This window comes from Nelumbo nucifera, chromosome 5 (genome assembly GCF_055504915.1).
Source record: "Nelumbo nucifera cultivar China Antique chromosome 5, China Antique-T2T, whole genome shotgun sequence".
NCBI lineage: Eukaryota > Viridiplantae > Streptophyta > Magnoliopsida > Proteales > Nelumbonaceae > Nelumbo > Nelumbo nucifera.
In genome coordinates, this window is record NC_142653.1 from 77894913 (window position 1) to 77915663 (window position 20751).

At 38.3% G+C, this 20751-nt stretch overlaps 1 protein-coding gene across 5 annotated transcripts in view; it reads left to right on the top strand.

Annotated features, from left to right (window-relative positions):
* The window catches only part of LOC104593904 (potassium channel KOR2-like), a 146479-nt gene that overhangs the window by 11477 nt on the left and 114251 nt on the right, over nt 1-20751 (top strand). For all 5 annotated transcript variants that reach the window (XR_016076316.1, XR_016076317.1, XM_010253995.3 and 2 more), the window contains exon 5: nt 3050-3345. Coding sequence is in view for 3 of the 5 variants with exons in the window: in XM_010253995.3 (XP_010252297.1) it covers nt 3050-3345 (296 nt within the window). In the remaining 2 variants the exon portion in view is untranslated. The remainder of the gene's footprint in view (nt 1-3049; nt 3346-20751) is intronic.

The following is a 20751-nucleotide window of genomic DNA, read 5'->3' on the forward strand; positions in this document are numbered from 1 at the left end:
CTCTCTTGCTCACTCTCACTCTCGCTCTTTCTCTCTCTTCCCTCCACATTCCTGCCATCGCCACTACAACTTGTAGCGGCGACTTTCTTTCCTTGTCTTCTCTCTCTCTCTCTCTCTCTCTCCCTCTCCCTCCCTCCCTCCCTCCCTTCCTTGTCTTCCCTCTACTACCACCGTCGTTATCTTCTTTCTCTCCCCTAGTGGTGGCTCTCTCTCTCTCTCTCCCTGTCTTCTCTCTCTCACTCTTGCTCTCGCTCTCTCCCTCTCTCTCTCTCTCTCTCTCTCTCTCTCTCTCTCTCCCTCCCTTGCCTTCCTACCACTGCCACCGCCGCTACAACAAGCAACAGTGATGGTTCGGTACTTTGGTGAATAAAAATAATGCTTTTATTAATTATTTTTATATTTTTATTAAACATTAATTATTTTTTATTAAATTTACTTGTTCTATTTATTAATTATTAATTATTTTTATTAACTAGTAAATTTTAATGATTTCATTAGTTTTTAAAAATTATTTTAATTTTAATTTTTGTAAATTATTAATTAGTAATTATTAAATAATCATTAATTATTTTTAATTTTAATTGTTTCATTTATTAATTAGTAATTATTAATTTGTATTGTTTCAATATTATTTTGAGGTTAAAAATTATTTTTTATGAGATAATGTAAATTGAATTCAACATTTCCAAATTGTATGTTTTAGGGGTAAAATAATAAAATTAGTAAATTTCATATGGTAAAGGGTTGATCCAGCACAAAAAAACTTATGGATTCACATTCTCTAAAAAGTAGAAAAGCAACTATGCATCTTTTTAGATTTCAGACACATTTAATATCTTTTCAACTTTTTAGATCTGAATTTTCAAATTTATCAAACGCCACCTAAATTGATGACGGGACAAACACAAGATAATAAAAAGAAAAAAAAGCTTTGTTTGGCTTTAATGCTTGAAGTAGTTAAAAGAAGTCAGTGACCCATAAAACCTAAACATTCGACTCTCTCTAGCTCTCTCTCCCTCTCTCTCTCTCTCTCTCTCTCTCCACTATTGTTGCAAGTTGCAGCAGTGGCTCTCGCTCCCCTCTCTTCTCTCTCTCTCTCTCTCTTTGCCGTGTATTCCCGCCACCGCCGCTGTAGCGGCTCTCTCTCTCCCCTGTCTTCTCTCGCTCTCGCTTCCTCTCTCTCTCTCTCTCCTGTCTTCCCACCACCACCATCACCACCACCGCTATGTTCTCTCTCTCCCCTAGCAGCAACTCTCTCTCTCCCCCTGTCTTCCCTTCTCTCCCTCCCCCTCTCTCTCCCCCCCTTTCTCTCTCTCCCTCTCTCTCTCTCTCTCCCTCCCCCGTCTTTCCACCACTGCCACCGTCGTTGCAACAAGCAGTAGTGGTGGTTCGATACTTCGGTGAATAATAATAATGTTTTTATTAATTAATAATTATAAATTATTTTAATATTTTTTATTAAACATTAATTATTTTTTATTAAATTTACTTGTGTTATTTATTAATTATTAATTATTTTTATTAACTAGTAATTTTTAATTATTTCAATAATTTTTAAAAATTATTTTAATTTTAATTTTTGTAATTTATTAATTATTTTAATATTTTTATAATCATTAATTATTTTTTTTTAATTTTAATCATTTCATTTATTAATTAGTAATTATTAATTTATTATTTTTTATTTGTATTGTTTCAATATTATTTTGAGGTTGAAAATTATTATTTATGAGATAATGTAAATTGAATTCAACATTTCCAAATTATATATTTTAGGGGTAAAATAGTAAAATCAATAAATTTTAGATGGTAAAGGGTTGATCAACACAAACAAACTTATGGATTCAGATTCTTTAAAAAAGTAGAAAAGCAACTATGCATCTTTTCAGATTTCAAACACATTTAATATCTTTTTAACTTTTCAGATTTATCAAATGCCACCTATGTTCTTTTTCTAAAAGCCCACTTCGAAAATTGACTACTTTTAGAAGCCCCTTTAGACAAAAAATAATCCCAAGACTCTAGAATTTTTTTGTGACACCTTTCTCATAAAATATCCTCAGTCTACACTTCAAATAATTCAAACAGGATTCTAAGATAACTATTAGAAAATGGGTTCAACTATGATGCCGAAAGGTATGATAATAGAAAAGCTTAGAATCAATCAATTGACATCAATTAGAGTGATTTTCACCAAAATTTATCGAGTATTTATTGAATATAATGATGAATTCTAGATTTCCCACGCATAAGAACTCTACCCACACCTACCCACAAACCATTATAGTCGTGAATTGGGATCATCTCCCTATGCATAATAACATGAAAGCACAGAAAATGTTCCTCGTGTGGATAAATTTGTCTTATGCGCGCTTAGTGAGAGCAGATCCGGACTCGTCTCGGCAGGCTGCAGGCTTTCTAACGTAGGCCCAACATGGATAATCCGGAGAGCTCTCCCAAACGGACCCTTATATCATAACGTTAACGCATGCCACACTTCACAGTTCACACACAAAAGAAACGAAAAAAAATGTTGATGGTTGTAGCAAAGATGATATCAATTTTCGTCAGCTTTTCGATCTTCAGATGGAAAGTTACACAATTTGCTTCTTCTGAGAAGCAGTTTTGTTCGATTTTCCCCATTTATCGTATTTGGAATGGATAGATAACTTCCCAAGTTTTTGTTACAAGAATGTCCCAATAATTTGAATTTTGAAGAGGTAACAAAAGACCAACCCTTTCTCTGTAAATCCTTCTCTCTATTATTTGCGACTGTTTCCTTTTCTTAATTGTTGTTACTAAAGAGTTGAAGCAAAAGTGCATAACCTACTCCTTGATTTCCGAAATGTGGGATTCATGTTCTTGGGAATTTTTGATTCCACATGTTCTTGGGATGCTGTCGTATATTTTACCATTTTGTTTCGATTTTCATGAACTACAACTATGAGAATCTCTCTCTGTTCTGGATGCTTTCTGGAATTTTTGGGATTTATTTTCTTCTTTTTTTTTAATTAATTTGGGGTGGGGGATCCCTTGTTCCTTTGTACAGGTTATGGAGACATTCATGCGGTGAACACCAGGGAGATGATTTTTATTATGGTCTATATATCCTTTGATATGGTGTTAGGGGCCTACTTGATTGGTAACATGACAGCTCTGACTGTCAAGGGATCCAATACAGAGAGGTTCCGGGACAAAATGACAGATCTCCTTAGATACATGAATAGGAACAAGCTGGACAAGGATATCAGATCACAAATAAAAAGCCACTTGAGGTTGCGGTATGAGAGCACCTACACTAAAGCTAGTGTTCTTGAAGACATTCCTGTAGCCCTCCGATCGAAGGTAGTAACTTCACTCTTCGAACATAGTTTACCCCGTAATTTGCATGTTCATATACAATTGAATCATGTTTATAACCTAAGTTGATTCAAATGCATGTTAAGCTTTCTGCAAGTTTGTGTAAGTTGTTAGTCCCTGTTTGTGCAAGCTATACATTAATAGGCAGCTCATGGCGTCTTCTATGCCTATGCTCAAAATGGGTGTTTCCTATGTAGGAACTTGAGTGATCTAGAAAAGATTTCTGTAGGTGTGAAAGTTATTGAAAATTGACAAACAATAAAGAAAAATGAGAAGCAGAGAGGAGAATGAGATTGCTGAAAAGTATAAAGTCTCAAAGATAAAGATCTGGGCAACATTATACATTAGTAGACACCATAGGTAGTCCAAAATAATGGAACAAATGCCCAATTCCCACATTACTCAATTCCCTAATCCCTATCAATCAAATCCAATTACATATGTTTTCCTTCTTTTATTTGTAAACTAGCTGACTTAATTCCCAGTGTAACTCAAACATCAATCAAGATGGTCCAACTTAACAAATGACAAAATATCATTATATAACCTTTTGAACTCCTTAATTGTTCAAAACCATATCAAAAGGAATAACTGTAGTTCTTGGATGGTGGTTCCAAGAGTGGCTAGATGGATTCTATAGTTGGTTTGGGCTGTGTCAGTGGTTGTGTTTGCTGCCATCTAGTTGCATCTATAATTGATTGGTGCTTGAAATGTTTCAAAAGTTTTTGATTCCATGTTGATTCTGTGACAACTTAAATTGTTGACTTTGTTTTTCAAATCATTTAGCCACCTCACAATTTGCAAACACAAGTCATCTTGCTATCATTTTGTAAATCTCCCACAGTCATTTCCACCTCATTGTGTAGCCATACTGCCACAATGGTAAACAACCTCATGCTGCAAAACAGAAGGTGCTATACCAATTTATGTAGCCTAGGGTAGCTATAGGTAAACAGATAAATAACGTAAGCTAAACTGAAAGGTTTTGGAGAGGGTGATTATGGTTATAGGGGAGAGGGAAAGAATGAAAATGGTTCATTCCAGATGGGATATAAGGTAAAAGAAAGATAGGATAGAAGAAATAGAGGTCAGCTTTTAGGATTAGGGTGGTTTGGCCTAAGCAAAGGAAGAAAATTTGGGTGACAAGGTTCATCTAAAGGAAAAAACAGAGAAAAGGGAAGACTCTTCAGTGGAAATGTCAATCTCTAACAAATAGGAAAATTTGGGTAAAAATGTTCTTTTTATCTTTTTTTGTGGCAAGTGGTACCCTCAGGTCGACTTAAAGACTTTGTTCCTTACCTCATTCTTCTCTACTTCTAAGAAAAGGGGTAAGGTGCTATAAAGATTTACAAGATCTGCCTCTTTTCGATGTGTTTGGGAGGAGCAGAATGCAAGACTCTTCAAGGATAAGGAAAGAGCAGTTGAAGAAACCATTGAAAATGTTTTTGATGGAGGATGATTTGGCCGGCCAACCACGAAGAGACACATGGCAAGCCTGAACTGTCAGGTGACACCTCGGTACCACATGGAGTAGGTTGGCTAGATCCGAGATGTTCCAAACCTACTTGCCCGGCTTAGACCTTGACCTGGAGAGGACAACAGATCGCTCCTTGATAGGGTAGCACACACCACCTTGAGAGAGCTAGCTGAGGGCCTTGGAAACTGACTTGATTCCAACTTGGGCTAGTCAAGGACTTGATTAGTCAGCTATCTAGAATACCGAACTACCGACCTATGTGGCGGGTCACCCTTATCCGGGGTAATGTGACCTACGTTTTCGAGTTAGGCGGCGACATGTTACCTACTTGGCGTGGACAACCCCATCTCCCGCACGATTCAAAGAGACTGGACCCAAAGATAGCAGACTGATAAGGCTCGATATGCATGGATATTCCAGACATGGAACTCGGACCCTTTCGCCTATAAAAGGACCTCAACACTCCTTCACAAGGTACGTGCAATTAAGTGCAAGTTATCTCTCTTCTAGCTCTTAATACTCTCTTGCTCTCTTGCATACTTCAGCTCGACTAACTTAAGCATCAGAGTGCTCTCCCTAGGTCTAAACCCCCAGACACTCTGATCCTATCCATCTTGCAGACCGATTCGTTGACCTCAGAACTCGTTGTCTGAGTTGCCCTCCAATAGGGAAGCAGGCAATTTCGAGCAGCATCAGTTTCCATTAAAGTGGCAAATTGGGTGAAAATAATGGACCTTTTCTCATGTTTCATTGTGGTTGATATTATTAGAAACTAGAGACAGGTGGCAAGCTTGTCCCCAAGCAACACAAAACCGTTATCCTATTGGACCCTTCCTCAACAGGGTCTAATAGATAGGGGTGTCAACGGTATTCAAAAATCCGATTTCAAATTCAAGATTCGACATAATTGAATCTAATTCGGATAATTTGAATATCTAATCAATTGAATTTGGATATCCTATTCATATCGAATAGCTAATCGGATTCGAATTTGGATATGATCTTATTTGATTTGATAAATATCCGAATTCGACTGATTATTTAATTCTTATATATAACATTTAAAATATTTAAATGTTTTATACAATTTATATATAAAATAATTTATATATTTATATACTTTATGTAAATAAAATATTTATTAATTACCTAAAATAATTAATTGATTGAATTCGAATCAAATAGAATATACAAATATTTAATCGGATTCGAATTTGAATATTAATTTTCAATACCTGTCGGATATCGAATCGAATTCAGATATTGGATTTTCTAATCGGATTTGAATTCGGATATTGTCTGATTCGATTCGAATTCGATTTGTTTACACTCCTACTAATAAATCTAAGTTTTGATGTCCATAGATCAGGTAATCTAGGACTATCAGGAAGAGGTAGATCATTCAAGAATGAAGCTGGACAATCTTAGGATTATTCTTTGGACATATATGGATCGGAGAGGGACCATTACTTGGTATAATGGTAATATCTTGGGATGACAAGCGTCAGAACATTGGTTTGAGTCTAAGAGCAGTCATTTGTGCAAAAAAAAAAAAAAAAGATGCCAAATGTTGGATCTAGTTCACCACTCCCACCCCAAATAGATGGGACCAATATTGGATAATGATCCATAGGGGTTTGAGATTCAGCTTGGGTAGAAGTGGGCAGTTCTTATAAGTTTAAGAAGGGCAAGAACTCTCAACATGAGAAACTTGGAATTTGAAGGTGTCTCACAAGTTCTAGCAGGATGGCTGAATGACAATAAAGATGCTTTTTGGAAATATTGTTATGTCTTGAGAGAACTACAAAGACTAATAGGTGAGCTAAAGGTTAAGGTTAGATGGATAGAATGGGAAGCTATTGGTTGGAAGGTTGATTGGAAAAGCAAGGGGCATCAAGGGATCAAATTTAAATGTAATTAGGGACCTCCAAAAAATTCGAGGAGCCTTTGGAGTAAGATACTCTCATACTGTTAATGTAACCAAAGTTTTCTCTCAGTTGAAACTTAGATTGGTTGGGATTGGGCCAACAAAGAATTATAAGAAGGTATAGTAGAAGAATGGGCAGTAAGACTATTATGCCAATAGATGAAGCTATTGATAACGAGAAGTCGTAGGGTGCTTCTAACCCGGGTAAATAACTGGTGACTGGTCTATGTAAAATAGCATCTGAAAAGGATTCCATTTCTATTGTAAGTGATCCTGCTAAAAGTCTTGAAAGGAAGGAGGAGAAAACCAGAAGCACTTCTGTTAAGGTAGCGGATAAAAAGGATGGAGATTGGTAAAAGCCTGGGTTTGTTTTTCTGGGGTGGTGAGGAATTTGCTAGGAAAGATTTGAAGAGTTTGAAAGGAAGAAGAAAGAAGAAAGATCGAGAAAAGGGGCAATTGGAGGAGGGAGATGGGATGAAGATAGTGGTGACTAAGAGGAGGTGTTTACAGGGGATAAGGTCCCTTCTTCAGCTAGGCTTGTCGTGTTCGCATTGCAGCTGGCCTTTTGTGAAGTTGGCATAGGATTTGGTTCTAGAGGAGTTAGTTTCTTTACTTTTATTAGAGTATTTTTGTTGGATTTTATTAGAGTATTTTTGTTATATTTTATCAGAGTATTTGTTGGTTGTTAATTAATGTAAAAGTGTCTAAGCTAGTCTTCTCTTTTCTCAGGTGATATCTTATCACCTTCCTCTTCCTTTTGTATTCTCTTTTATTTTAATGAAATTTTCATTTTATTCTTCAAAAAAAGGGATCAAATTTATTGGGGACAAGTCGTTTAAGGGGGGCAGAATTTGTAACTTGTGAGGTGGTCAGCCGAGGGTAACTATCCAAAATGGGGACATTTCATAATGATGTGTTTTAAAAGAAAATATAATCAAACATTTGGTATTTCCACCTTTAAGGACCTTTACCCATCTTTGTATTCCCTCTCCCTTTTTAAAAGCGAACCCATTCAAAGATTAGTTTCTTTCTCCTAGTACTTTAGCTTTAGTTGGAATTTGGGTTTCAAAAGAGATCCAAGAAAAAGTAAATCAGTCCTCTAAAACTGATACAAACTTGATTAAAAATAGAGAAAAAAGTAGAAAGGTAGAAGACAGATGAACAAAAGAAGAAGATGGAGAAAAAAAGAGGAGGAAGAAGAAGAGTCCGATAATCTCCTCTCTCTCCTCACTAGTCCTTTTGTTAATCTTCATTTTCTAAGTTAATTACAAGTACGCCCTTAAGTGGGTGGCCAGCTAAGCAAGAACTTAAAATAAACTTGTAAAAAGAAGTAACGGGCCCATAAAGACAGGCTTGTTAACAAACAAATAAATAACACACTACATAAATAAAAGAATAGTTACTAGGGCTCATTCAGCCCAGTCTCTCTACACTCCCCCTCAAACTGAGCATAGATGTCAGTCATGCCTAGCTTGCTTATATAGTGTGTCAGCTACCCTCTTGGAACACCCTTGGTCAAAAAATCAGCCAGCTGCTCTTTTGAAGAGATAAATGGCAAGCAAACTTCCCTTGAAGCAAATCTTTCCCGTATAAAATGTCTATCAACCTCTATGTGCTTAGTTCTGTCATGTTGAATAGGATTATGTGCAATGTCGATAGTTGCCTGGTTGTTAGAGTAAAGCATCATTGGCTTTTCATAGTCAATTCCCAACTCTTCTAAAAGTGATCGCAGCCATAGTAATTCTGACACTCCATGTGCCATTGCCCCGTACTTTGCTTCAGTAGAGGATTTGGTAACTACAGATTGTTTGTTACTCCTCCATGAGACAATGTTCCCTGCCACCAAAGCACAATATCCCAAGGTGGATCTCTTATCATCAATACATCCAGCCCAATTAGCATCAGTGTATGCTTCCAACTTCGTGTGTTCATGCTTGGCAAATAGAATACCTTTCCCCGGAGTACCTTTCAAGTAACACAAAACTCTTTCTGCAGCAGCTAAATGCGTATCTCTGGGAGAATGCATAAACTAACTAATAACACTCATTGCATAGGAAATATTTGGCCGAATAATGTAGAGATGTAACAACTTCCCAAGCAGTCTCTGAAACACTCCCTTATTAGGTAAAAGTTCACCATCAGGAGCAGAAAGCTTATGATTGGGATTTATAGGGGTGGAAGTCAGTTTAACACCAAGTTTACCAGTCTCTTCAAGGAGGTCAAGAACATACTTGCATTGAGAAATGAAGATACCATCCTTATCTAGCAACTTTAATTCCCAAGAAATACCTGAGAGCTCCTAAATCCTTGATCTCAAATTCAAAGTTAAGAAATCTTTTGAGTTTACTCACCTCCTGGGTGTCATTACCCATGACCACAATGTCATCAACATAAACAATCAAAAAGTCACCAAAGAGTTACTTCTTTTAAAAAAAAGTATGGTAGATTGAGTTTGTGTGTAACTAAAGGAGACAAGAGCAGCCCTGAATCTCTCAAACCAGGCTCGATGAGACTGTTTGAGACCATATATGGATTTATGCAATTTACACACCTTCCCTTGCATTTCCTTTCTGTACACCCCCGGAGGCAAAGACATATAGACCTCTTCATGTAGGTCTCCATTAAAAAAGTCATTTTTAACATCAAACTGGTGGACAGACCAATCAAAAATAGCAGCTAGAGACAACAAAACCCAAATTGAGGTCATCTTGGCCATAGGAGCAAATGTTTCAAGGTAGTCAATACCATACATCTGAGTGTAGCCTTTAGCAACCAATCGGGCCTTAAAACCTCTCAATAGTGCCATCAGAATGATATTTAATGGTGAATACTCATTTACAACTTACTGGTTCCTTTCCTTCAGGCAAATCCATAATATCCCAGGTATGGTTCTTATGCAAAGCATCCGGTTTAGTCATCATAATGTCCCTCTATTCAAGTTTGGATAGGGATTTTGGTTCAGACCTTGGAATCACATGGGAAGAGACAAAAGCAAGAAAATAGTAATAGGTAGGGATAGAAGGCTATGGGACAAGTGTTTAGAGATACAATGTGCTATACACTTTTGCTTACCTTTGCGAAGGGCAATAGGAAGATCAAGGTCTGGGAAGGAAATAGGTGGGTCAGAGGAAGGCTGACCTGTTATCTTAGTAAAGATGGGAGGTCCAAGAGGCTCTGCTGCAAGAGTGGAAACAACTTGCTCATGCTTGAATTTGTGTATTTGGTACCACCTTTGGAGAATAGGGTGTGGGGGAATTATAGGAGGAGGGGGAGCAGGAACACTTGAGGTAGACACACTAGAAGGAGAGGACAACTCAACAGAGGACTCAAAAGGAACTGTAAGGGGAACAACTGGAGACATAGCAAAAGGTTCCTCAGATTGCTCCCCCTTGGGAGAAATACTAAAGAAATGGGGTAGACTCAGCAAATGTGACATCCCGAGAGACAAAGCGGGTGCCACGAACTGGATCAAAACAGTAATGTCCCTTCCCTTCTGTGTGGAGGCATATCTTAGAAAAATACACTTATGTGCCTTAGGTTCAAATTTGTGTCTTTGATGGTTATGAACATGTACATAGAAAGTGCACCCAAAAACTCGGAGAGGAAGAGAAAAGAGATCCTCATCCGGAAATAGAAGACTAAATGGGGTTTTGAAACCCAGAACCTGGGAATGAATATAGTTAATAAAAAAGGTAGCAATAAGGACAACATCTCCCCAAAATTTAATAGGAACATGAGATGCAAAAATGAGGCATCTAGCAACCTCAACCACATGGAGGTTCTCCACTCCATTATGCTGTGGAATGTAGGAACAAGAACTTTGATGAATAACCCCAAAAGTCTCAAAGTAGAATGAAAGGTTCTTTTCAAAATATTCCTTAACATTATCATAATGGAATATTTTGATTTGGGTATTAAATTGGGTAAGGATAAGTTCATGAGATAAATCCAAGTGTAACGAGAATAATCATCAATAAAAAGGATAAAGTACTTGTAGCCCCCCATAGTAGGCAAATGATATGGACCCCATACATCAAAGTACACAATATGAAAATGAGAAATAGATCTTTTATTGCTTACTGAATAAGAATGTCTACAATGCTTTGCAAGTTCACAAGACTCATAATGAAGACTCGATAAAGACACTCCCTTAAACATATTGAGAAGCAAATGACTCAAAGCTGAAAAAGGCAAATGACCAAACCAGAAATGACATGGCATGACTCAATAGACTCTGACAAAATAGACTCTAAAGCTACTCCATGGGGTGGTCCAAGACTCCTATTAGGTGTGTCCAACAAGTATATTCCATTCACCTCATGGACACTCCCAATCGTTCTCTGAGATTTAAAGTCCTGAAAAACACAATGGGTAGGAAAAAAAGTTATGCTATAGTTCATGGATTTAGTCATGCTGCTAACAGATAAAAAGATTGGTATTAAGTTTGGAGACATGAAGGATAAAGGATAAAACAATGGTGTTATAGGTCTTGATATCCCCCTTACTAGAGATGGGAGCAAGAAACCCATCAACAAGGGATATTTTCTCTTTACTAGAGAGGAGATGATATGAACAAAAAAGGTTAGACAAGCTAGTCATATGGTCTGATGCACTAAAATCAATAATACAAGGGATTTTATGATTACTTGAAACAGAAGCATGATTTGCAGAAGTACGAATACCTGGGTGAGCAAATGCGGATGGTGGTGTGTTTCCTGAAGAGTGGGGTGTTGAGATAGTGGTTTCCCACGTGATTCAATAACCTTCCATACTTTTCAAACTCTGCTTTCATTGCTGCCAACTGTTCCATGGATGACTTTTCTTCACTCTCCTTATTCCCTCCTTTAGGCACTATGGCAACATTAACATTCTTAGGCTTTCCTGTTTGACCGTTCTTCTTAAAATTTGCTATTATTGCTATTATTCTTAAACCTGTACGGGAGAAGATCTAGATGAAGCTTCTAGCAAGTGTCCTTAGTATGCCTCGGTTTGTTGCAGTATTCACATATCACCTCTTTCTTTTCAATTGGACCCTTCAGCTTTATTCTAGCATGTGCAAAGTGTTCTGTAGGTCGACTCTTTAATTGAACCTGCCGCCTACTCTCTTCACTACTTACCATAGCATATGCCTAGGCAAGAGTGACCTCATCCTTGGCCAGAATATTCTGCTTAATAATGTCAAATTTAAGGTTGAGTCCTATAAGAAACTCAAACACCCTGTTCCGTTCCACTAGTTTCCTATGCATCCTTATTACTCTCCCATACAACTGTCTCAACATCAATTTCCTACCATAGTGATTTCAGCATAGAGTAGTAGATTGCTACACTCTTCAACTTATGAGCTCTTGCCACATTCAACTTCTGTGAATAGGTTTCTGTAACACTGTCCCAGATCTCCTTGGATGAAGATATTCAAAGATAATGTTGACTTATATGGGACTGCATAGAGTTGACCAACCATCCGATTACTGTGTAGTTCTCTTGCATTCATTTCTCAAATGCAGGGTCTGTCTCTATGGGTTTCACTTTACTGTCTGTTAGATACCCTAATTTACCTTAACTGCAGACAAATCCATATAGACTGTGCCCAAGCTTGGTAATTGGTTACATGCAACTTAATTGTGGTTACTCCATTAAAAAGGGAAGAGAGAGAAGAGGCAGTCGCTCCTACCAGAGCTTCCCAACCTCCTTCAAGTCTTAATTGCACACTTCTAGGATTCAAAATACACCTCCCAAGCACTGAGCGCCACACCAAAAGCTTCTCCTTGACCCGTAACTTTAAAGCTCTCTAATCGGCTAGGGTTTTGGGTAGAAAAATACAGTATCATTTGTTGGCAGTTTTCGACTAGACTTCAACTCTCCAAATCCTCCATCAACGAGGCAAAAGATCCTCTAAACTATAGGGAACTTATCTCTCCATACACTCTCCTAATCGAAGGGTGTATAGGAAAAGAGAAAAGAAAAAAGGGAAGGGAAAAAACCTGCTCTGATACCAAGAAGTAAATCAGTCCTCTAAAATTGATATAAACTTGATTAAAAATAGAGAAAAAAAGTAGAAGAAAGGTAGAAGACAGCAGAACAAAAGAAGAAGATGGAGAAAAGAAGAGGAAGAAGGAGAATTCGATAATCTCCTCTCTCCCCTCACTAATCCTTTTGTTAATCTTCATTTTCTAAGTTAATTACAAGTATGCCCTTAAGTGGGTGGCCAGCTAAGCAAGAACTTAAAATAAACTTATAAAAAGAAATAACAGGCCCATTAACAAACAAATAAATAACACACCACATAAATAAAAGAATAGTTACTAGGGCCCATTCAGCCCAGTTTTAGGGTTATTTTAGTCTTTTCCCTTCTTTAAATCAGTGTTTTTTGGTCTCTATTCTCAAGTATTTGTATACAGGGGTAATAGTGTAATTTTACCTTTTATTATGAATTAAACATTCTGGGTGACAGTTCTCTTCTTCGATAGAAGCTGTGTAGCCCTATTCTGTTCGACCTTTCTTCTCTTCTTCTTCTTCATCTCTTCTCCTTCTAGGCTCATACCAGAAGCCTTCTTTTATTTATTTAATTAAATACAGGCCTGATAACATGGTATCAGAACCTGGTTGATCGAGTTTCTTGACTGCATCACTGAAGGATGCCTGCAACTGGTTTGGCTGAGTTTTTATACCAATATGAGAACAAAGGAAGGGGAAGAACCTAAAAGGGCTGATCGCCCAGAAGGTTAAGAGGCTTCTATGCCTCAACCTGCATCGTTGGTCGACTGTTTGATGGTGGTTTAGACTCTCTCTACTTGGCAGTTCAAAGAGGGACTATGAATGTGAAGTTCGGCTGATTGTTGGTTGTGGTTGATGTGTTTGGTGGGTTGTTTTCTAGGAATCAGGAGGTTAGTTGACTTGTAGAAGTTTTTATGCTGATATTCCAGGTTTAGGGGTTGCGGCTATGCTGTTGAATTTTCAAAAACAATAGCCAAGTTGGTTGAATGCTGTTGTTGAGTTGGGAAGGTGTTCGTCTAGGGAGAGTGTTGCAGAAGTAATTGATGGCTGCCTCTAGCAGTGAATACAAAACTAGTGTGATGGTACAACCTGATTTCATGGCTGTACAAATGACGTTGGTTAAACTTAATGGTGCCAACTATGTACCATGGGCAAAGTCGGTGGAGGTAAATTTGATGGCGAGAGGAAAGTTAAAATATATTAAAGAAAACAAACCAGACCTAGGAGCTGCAAGGTATGATGATTGGATCTAGGAGAATGCACTGATTATGACATGTCTTTGGAACAATATGGAACCTCGTATCAGTGTGAATCTTATGTTCTTTGACACTGCGCAAGAAATTTGGGAACATGCTAAGCAGTTGTATTCTGGACAAGACAATGTAACTAGAATCTATCAATTGTATCAGGTGTATTTTCAATTACAACAAGGTGATAGGAGTGTGGAAGAGTACTATGCTTGCTTGAAGAGTTTGTGGAATGAATTGGATTCATATCAGCCTCTTTCAATTGATCTCAAAGTGCAAAAACAACAGAGAGATCAGTTGGATGTGTCACGTTTTCTTTATGGATTGAGGTCTGAATTTGAACCAATGCATGCCCAGATTTTAGGTAGCAGTGACATACCTACACTATCAGAAGTCTTCTCTAGAGTAAGAAGGGTTACGAGTCCACATACAAATAGCTCTCCAGTATTAGAGAAGTTGATCCTAGCTGCAACCAGAGGTGGTAGAGGTGGCTCACGTGGTAGAAGTAGCTATCCCGGAGGTGGTAACCGTGGTGTGAGAGGAGGTCACAATGGTGGTAGAGATGGGAATTTTAGAGGTTGTGGAGTCAATATTGCTGGTCGAGGAATGATCAAAGAATGCAGCTATTGTGGATGGGAAGGACACACTGTGAACCACTGTTATGATCTGCATGGCCCACCTTCGGGCCAATCATGCTATTATAGAAGGACATAGTGGTACTACGAGAGATGACTCTGTTGGAAAGTAGAAGATTGACTCTCTGATTGATTCTCCATAATTTTAGGTCCATCAGTTTAGGAAACTTAATTTCCTAGAATCATGGGATATCCTAGAATCATGGGATATTAATTGGAGAATCCCACTGATATAGAAATTAGTTTTTTAGGAAAAGTTAGTTTCCTATTTTATCACCCTGTAAATTAGCTCTGTAATTCTATATAAAGTTGTGTATATGCTCCTTCCAAGACAATACAATCAATTCATTTTTTCTCTCAAATTTTCACATGGTATCAGAGCCAGGTTACGACCTAATCCACACATAGTATCTCTTTGGTCATCTTTGCTGCGTTCAAGAACTCTCAAACAGTATTTGGGAGGCTCTTGAGTGTCCTTGATTCTTCTTCGAGATCGGCTACAGATCTGAACTCTACATTTTTGCTTCTTCTGGACTGTTGCGCCATTGGATTCATCCTTGTTTTCTTGGATCTCTTTGTAGAGACATTAGATCAGTCTGAAATCTTAGATCTGGTGTTGCCCAGAGCAGATTTACTGAATTCCTTTGGTTTCATTTGGATCAGTTTTGATTTTGAGTGGTTTCGTTCCACTCTTCAGTTTGGTGGAGCATTACAGTTACCTTTTTTTTTTACATTGGCTGAAAGATTCTTTAGGCCTTCATCGTCAATCCTTACTAAGTTTTTCAGACCTTCATTGTCTGTTTTTTTCTCTTTCTTGAAGCCCACCCAATATGTCAGAAGCCACCGTATCAAATACTATTGCACAATCGGAAGAAGTTTCCTCACATCAAGCATCTGGCGACCTGCAAAACATTCAGGCAGCATATAGGTTGAACGGGAAAAATTATTTGAAGTGGTCTCAGTTTGTTCGAACATATTTAAAGGGAAAAGGAAAGCTTAGCCATCTCTTAGGGACGGGACTGAAGGAAGGAGATCCAAGATTTGATGCATGGGACGAAGCTGACTCCATGATCATGTCATGGTTATGGAATTCAATGAATCCTGAAATCAGCGACACGTGTATGTTTTTATCCACGGCTAAAGAGATCTGGGATGCCGTCCGACAAACATATTCAAAAGCACGTGATGCAGCACAAGTGTACAAAATGGAAACACTTTCTCAACACTTTCTCAATTTTATCCCGATCTACGTACAACAAATAATCTCACCCCAAGAATCTTTGGATGCACTGCTTTTGTCCATGTTCATACCCATAATAGAGGGAAGTTAGATCCAAGAGCCATCAAGTGTATTTTTGTGGGTTATTCGTCCACCCAAAAGGGTTATAAGTGTTACCACCCACCTACTAAAAAGTTCTTTGTCTCTATTGATGTCACTTTTGAAAAAAAAACACCATATTTCACTCAACCTTATCTTCAGGGGGAGTCTTTGTCATTCATTGAAGATAAGGACAGAGAATTGTTCCCGCTTGGTCTACCTACAGTTTCTCAACACCCAAACTCAGCATCTATACCAGTTCAATCCGTATCTGCACCTATCGAACCACCTCAAACCAAACCAACTTCTTCACCCATTCATACCAGATCCATGACAGAGAATGATGAACTTTGTGACTCTATGAGATTGCAGGTATATTCAAGAAGAAGAAACCAGGATCCTAATCTTGTGCAGGTTCAAGATTCAACTCCTAATCTTGAGAATGAGGTAAATACAGTTTCAGAAATTTCTTCTGAATTAGCATCTGACCAAGATCTTCCTATTGCCCTTAGGAAAGGCACAAGAGAATGCACTAAACATCCCTTATATCCCTTAGCAAATTTTGTGTCCTTTAAAAAATTCTCACCATCACATAGGAGTTTCCTTGTTAGTCTAAACACCATTCATATTCCTAATACTTTATCTGAGGCATTATTTGATGAGAAATGGAAAGATGCTATGAGAGAAGAGATGCAGGCTCTAGATAAGAATCAAACATGGGAAATTGTTGACCTACCACCAGGAAAGAAACCCGTGGGCTGCAAGTGGGTTTTCACAGTAAAGTACAAGTCAGACGGCTCTCTAGAAAGGTACAAGGCAAGACTCATGGCAAAAGGATATACACAAACCTATGGTGTTGACTATCAGGAGACATTCGCTCCAGTGGCTAAGATGAATACGGTAAGAATTTTGTTGTCACTAGCAGCTAACTTCGATTGGTACTTGGAGCAATTTGATGTAAAGAATGCTTTTCTTCACGGTAATTTAGAGGAGGAGATATACATGGATATTCCTCCGGGCTTCAAAGGAAATCTAAAAGGAAATAAAGTTTGCAGGTTGCAAAAAGCACTATATGGTCTCAAGCAATCACCTAGGGCGTGGTTTGGAAGATTTACTAAAGTTATGCTTGCCATTGGATACAAACAAAGTCGGGGAGATCATACACTCTTTATAAAGCATTCGGATGTAGGGGGAGTCACGGCTCTTCTGGTATATGTCGATGACATAATTGTGACAGGAAATGATGAAAAGGAGAAGGAAGCCTTGAGAAGATGCCTAGTCAAAGAATTCGAAATAAAAGAACTTGGGAGATTGAAGTATTTTCTAGGGATTGAAGTAGCTCATTCCAGAGAAGGCATCTTTATCTCACAACAGAAATATGTAACAGATCTTTTAAGAGAGACAGGAAAGTTAGCATGCAAACCATCCTCCACACCGATTGAGCCAAATCACAAATTGGGAGAAGCAAATGAAGATCCAGCCGTGAATAGGGAAATGTACCAAAGATTAGTAGGAAAACTTATATATCTTGCCCACACAAGGCTAGACATAGCATATGCCGTGAGCGTGATTAGCCAGTTTATGCACAACTTGAAAGAGATTCACCTACAGGCAGTCTATAGGATACTACATTACCTAAAGGCTAATCCTGGCAAAGGAATCTTGTTTAAAAGAAATACTGGATTAACCCTAGAGGCATACACCGATGCAGATTATGCAGGCTCTCCCATGGATAGGCGGTCCACTACAGGTTACTGAACATTCCTTGGAGGAAATCTTGTGACATGGAGGAGTAAGAAGCAGAATGTGGTAGCTAGATCAAGTGCAGAGGCAGAATTCAGGGCAATGGCTCAGGGAGTATGTGAATTACTATGGCTCAAGATAATTTTGGAAGACCTAAAGATCAGATGGGAAGGTCCAATGAGATTATTCTGTGACAACAAGTCAGCTATTAACATTGCTCACAATCCCGTCCAACATGACAGGACAAAGCACATTGAGATAGATAGGCATTTCATAAAGGAAAAGCTGGATAGCGGATTAATTTGCACTCCATACATCTCAACGAATGGTCAACTGGCAGATGTGCTGACAAAAGGGCTTTGTAGTGTGGCATTCCAAGGACTTATCTCCAAGCTGGGGATGAAAGATGCATATTCACCAGCTTGAGGGGGAGTGTTGGAAAGTAGAAGATTGACTCTCTGATTGATTCTCCATAATTTTAGGTCCATCAGTTTAGGAAACTTAATTTCCTAGAATCATGGGATATTAATTGGAGAATCCCACTTATATAGAAATTAGTTTTTTAGGAAAAGTTAGTTTCTTATTTTATCACCTTGTAAATTAGCTCTGTAATTCTATATAAAGTTGTGTATATGCTCCTTCCAAGACAATACAATCAAATTTTTTCTGTCAAATTTTCATAGACTCCACTGCAATAAGTACTGGGAAGGAGAAGGAAATGGTTTCCATCACCCAAGAAGAGTATGAAAAACTTCGTCTGTCTTCTTCTTTCGGTAATACTGCAACTCTTGCAAAGTTAGGTACAACATGTCTTCTTTCGGTAGTACTACATCCCGTGTTTCTGGTATTGGTGATGTTTCTTTACATTCTGATTTTACTTTATCGTCGGTCTTATATGTTCCTAAATTTCCCTTTAGTCTTATGTCTACTAGTAAGTTGACAAAAACTTTGAATTGCTCCGTCTCATTCTTTCCGTCCTATTGCATTTTTTTAGGATCTCAAGACGGGGAAGACGGTTGGTGGCAGGCATGAAGCTGGAGGATTGTATTATCTTGATGGTGGTGGGTCACAAACAGCTCTTCATTCCTCTATTACACCATTGTAGTGGCACTGTTGAATGGGTCATCCTTCTATTCCAGCTCTCCAGAGTCTTGTTCCAGAGGTTGTGTTTGTTCGTGTGTTACAGTGTGAAGCTTATCAGCTTAGTAAGCATCATCGTGTCTCTTTTGTTCCAAGGGAGCCTACTAGAGTCTCATGTCTTTTTGAACTTGTTCATTCAGATGTTTGGGGTCCTTGTCCAATTGAATCTTACAATGGTTTTAAATATTTTATTTCCTTTGTTGATGATTTTTCAAGAATGACTTGGATTTATTTAATGAACTCGTACAGAGGTGTTTGATATATTTCTCTCCTTTTATGCTGAAATTAAGAATCAATTTGGTATCTCCATTAAATACTTTCAATCTGACAATGCAAAAGAATATTTTCAACGCCCATTTCGTATGTTCTTTGAATCTCATGGCATAACACATCAATCATCTTGCTCCTCTACTCCACAACAAAATGGAGTGGCTGAGCGGAAGAATAGACATTCTTTTGAATCTCATGGCATAATACATCAATTTTGTATCCCTTTTATCGTCTGTGTTTGTTCCTAGATCTCTTCAAGATTCTCTTCTCTCTCTGGAATGGAAAAAGGGTGATGGATGAGGAATTTCATGCTCTTTAATCTAATCATACTTGGGACCTCACTTCTCTGCCTCCAAGAAAGAAAGCAGTTGGCTGTCGGTGGGTTTACACTGTTAAGCATTGTGTCGATGGTAGAGTGGAGAGATATAAAGCACGCTTAGTAGCTAAAGGGTATACACAGACCTATGGTGTTGATTATACTGATACCTTTTCACCTATGGCTAAAACGGGTTCGGTCCGGGTGCTTATTTCCCTTGTTGCACACTTTGATTGGCCGTTGTTCTAGTTGGATATTAAAAATGCATTTCTTTACGGTGACCTAAAGGAAGAGGTGTATATGGAGCAACCTCCAGGGTACGTTGCTCAGGGGGAGGAAGGTAAGGTGTGTCGATTGAAGAAAGCAATTTATGGGTTGAAGCAATCTTCGGGGGTCTAGTTTGGGAGATTCAGTAGTGTAGTACAATAGTTTGGGATGACACAATGTAGGGTTGATCATTTAGTGTTCAGTAGAGACACTACCTCTGGGAAGATTGTGTTAGCAGTCTATGTTGATGACATCATTATCATAGGAAGTGATGAGAATGCATTGAAAAGCTCAAACAGTTTTTACAAAACCAGTTCCAGACTAAGGACTTGGGGAACTTGAAATATTTTTTGGGCATAGAAGTAGCAAGGTCAAAGTTGGGAGTCTCTCTCTCACAAAGGAAGTATTTGCTTGACCTGTTGGATGAAAATAGCCTTTTAGGGGCAAAGCCAGTGGATACCCCTATAGATCCAAATGTGAAGATGTTTGATAGTGAGGGGGAGCCGCTAGATGATCCTGGACAGTACATGAGAGTAGTAGGAAAACTGATTTATTTAACCATTACAAGACCTAACATTTCCTTCAGCATTGGATTATTGAGCCAATTCATCCAGAACCCAAGGACAATCCATTGGGAAGGCATTGTTAGAGTTCTATGCTATTTGAAGGGGGCTCTAGGTTAAGGGTTGTTGTATAAGAAAGAGGGGAAACTTTCCTTGGAAGGATACATAGATGCTGATTGGGCAGGGTCGGTTACTGACAGGAAATCAACAACTGGTTACTGCACTTTTTTGGTAGGGAATTTGATTACTTGGAAAAGCAAGAAGTAGAATGTGGTGGCTAGGAGTAGTGCTGAGGCCGAGTACAGAGCCATGGCCCACACTACATGTGAGTTGGTGTGGTTGAGACAATTGTTACAAGAGATGGGAATACCAATCACAACCCCCATGAAGCTATTTTTTGACAACCAGGCTGCCATTTATATCTCTTCCAATCCAGTGTATCATGAGAGGACCAAACACATAGAGGTGGATTGCCACTTTGTTAGAGAAAAGGT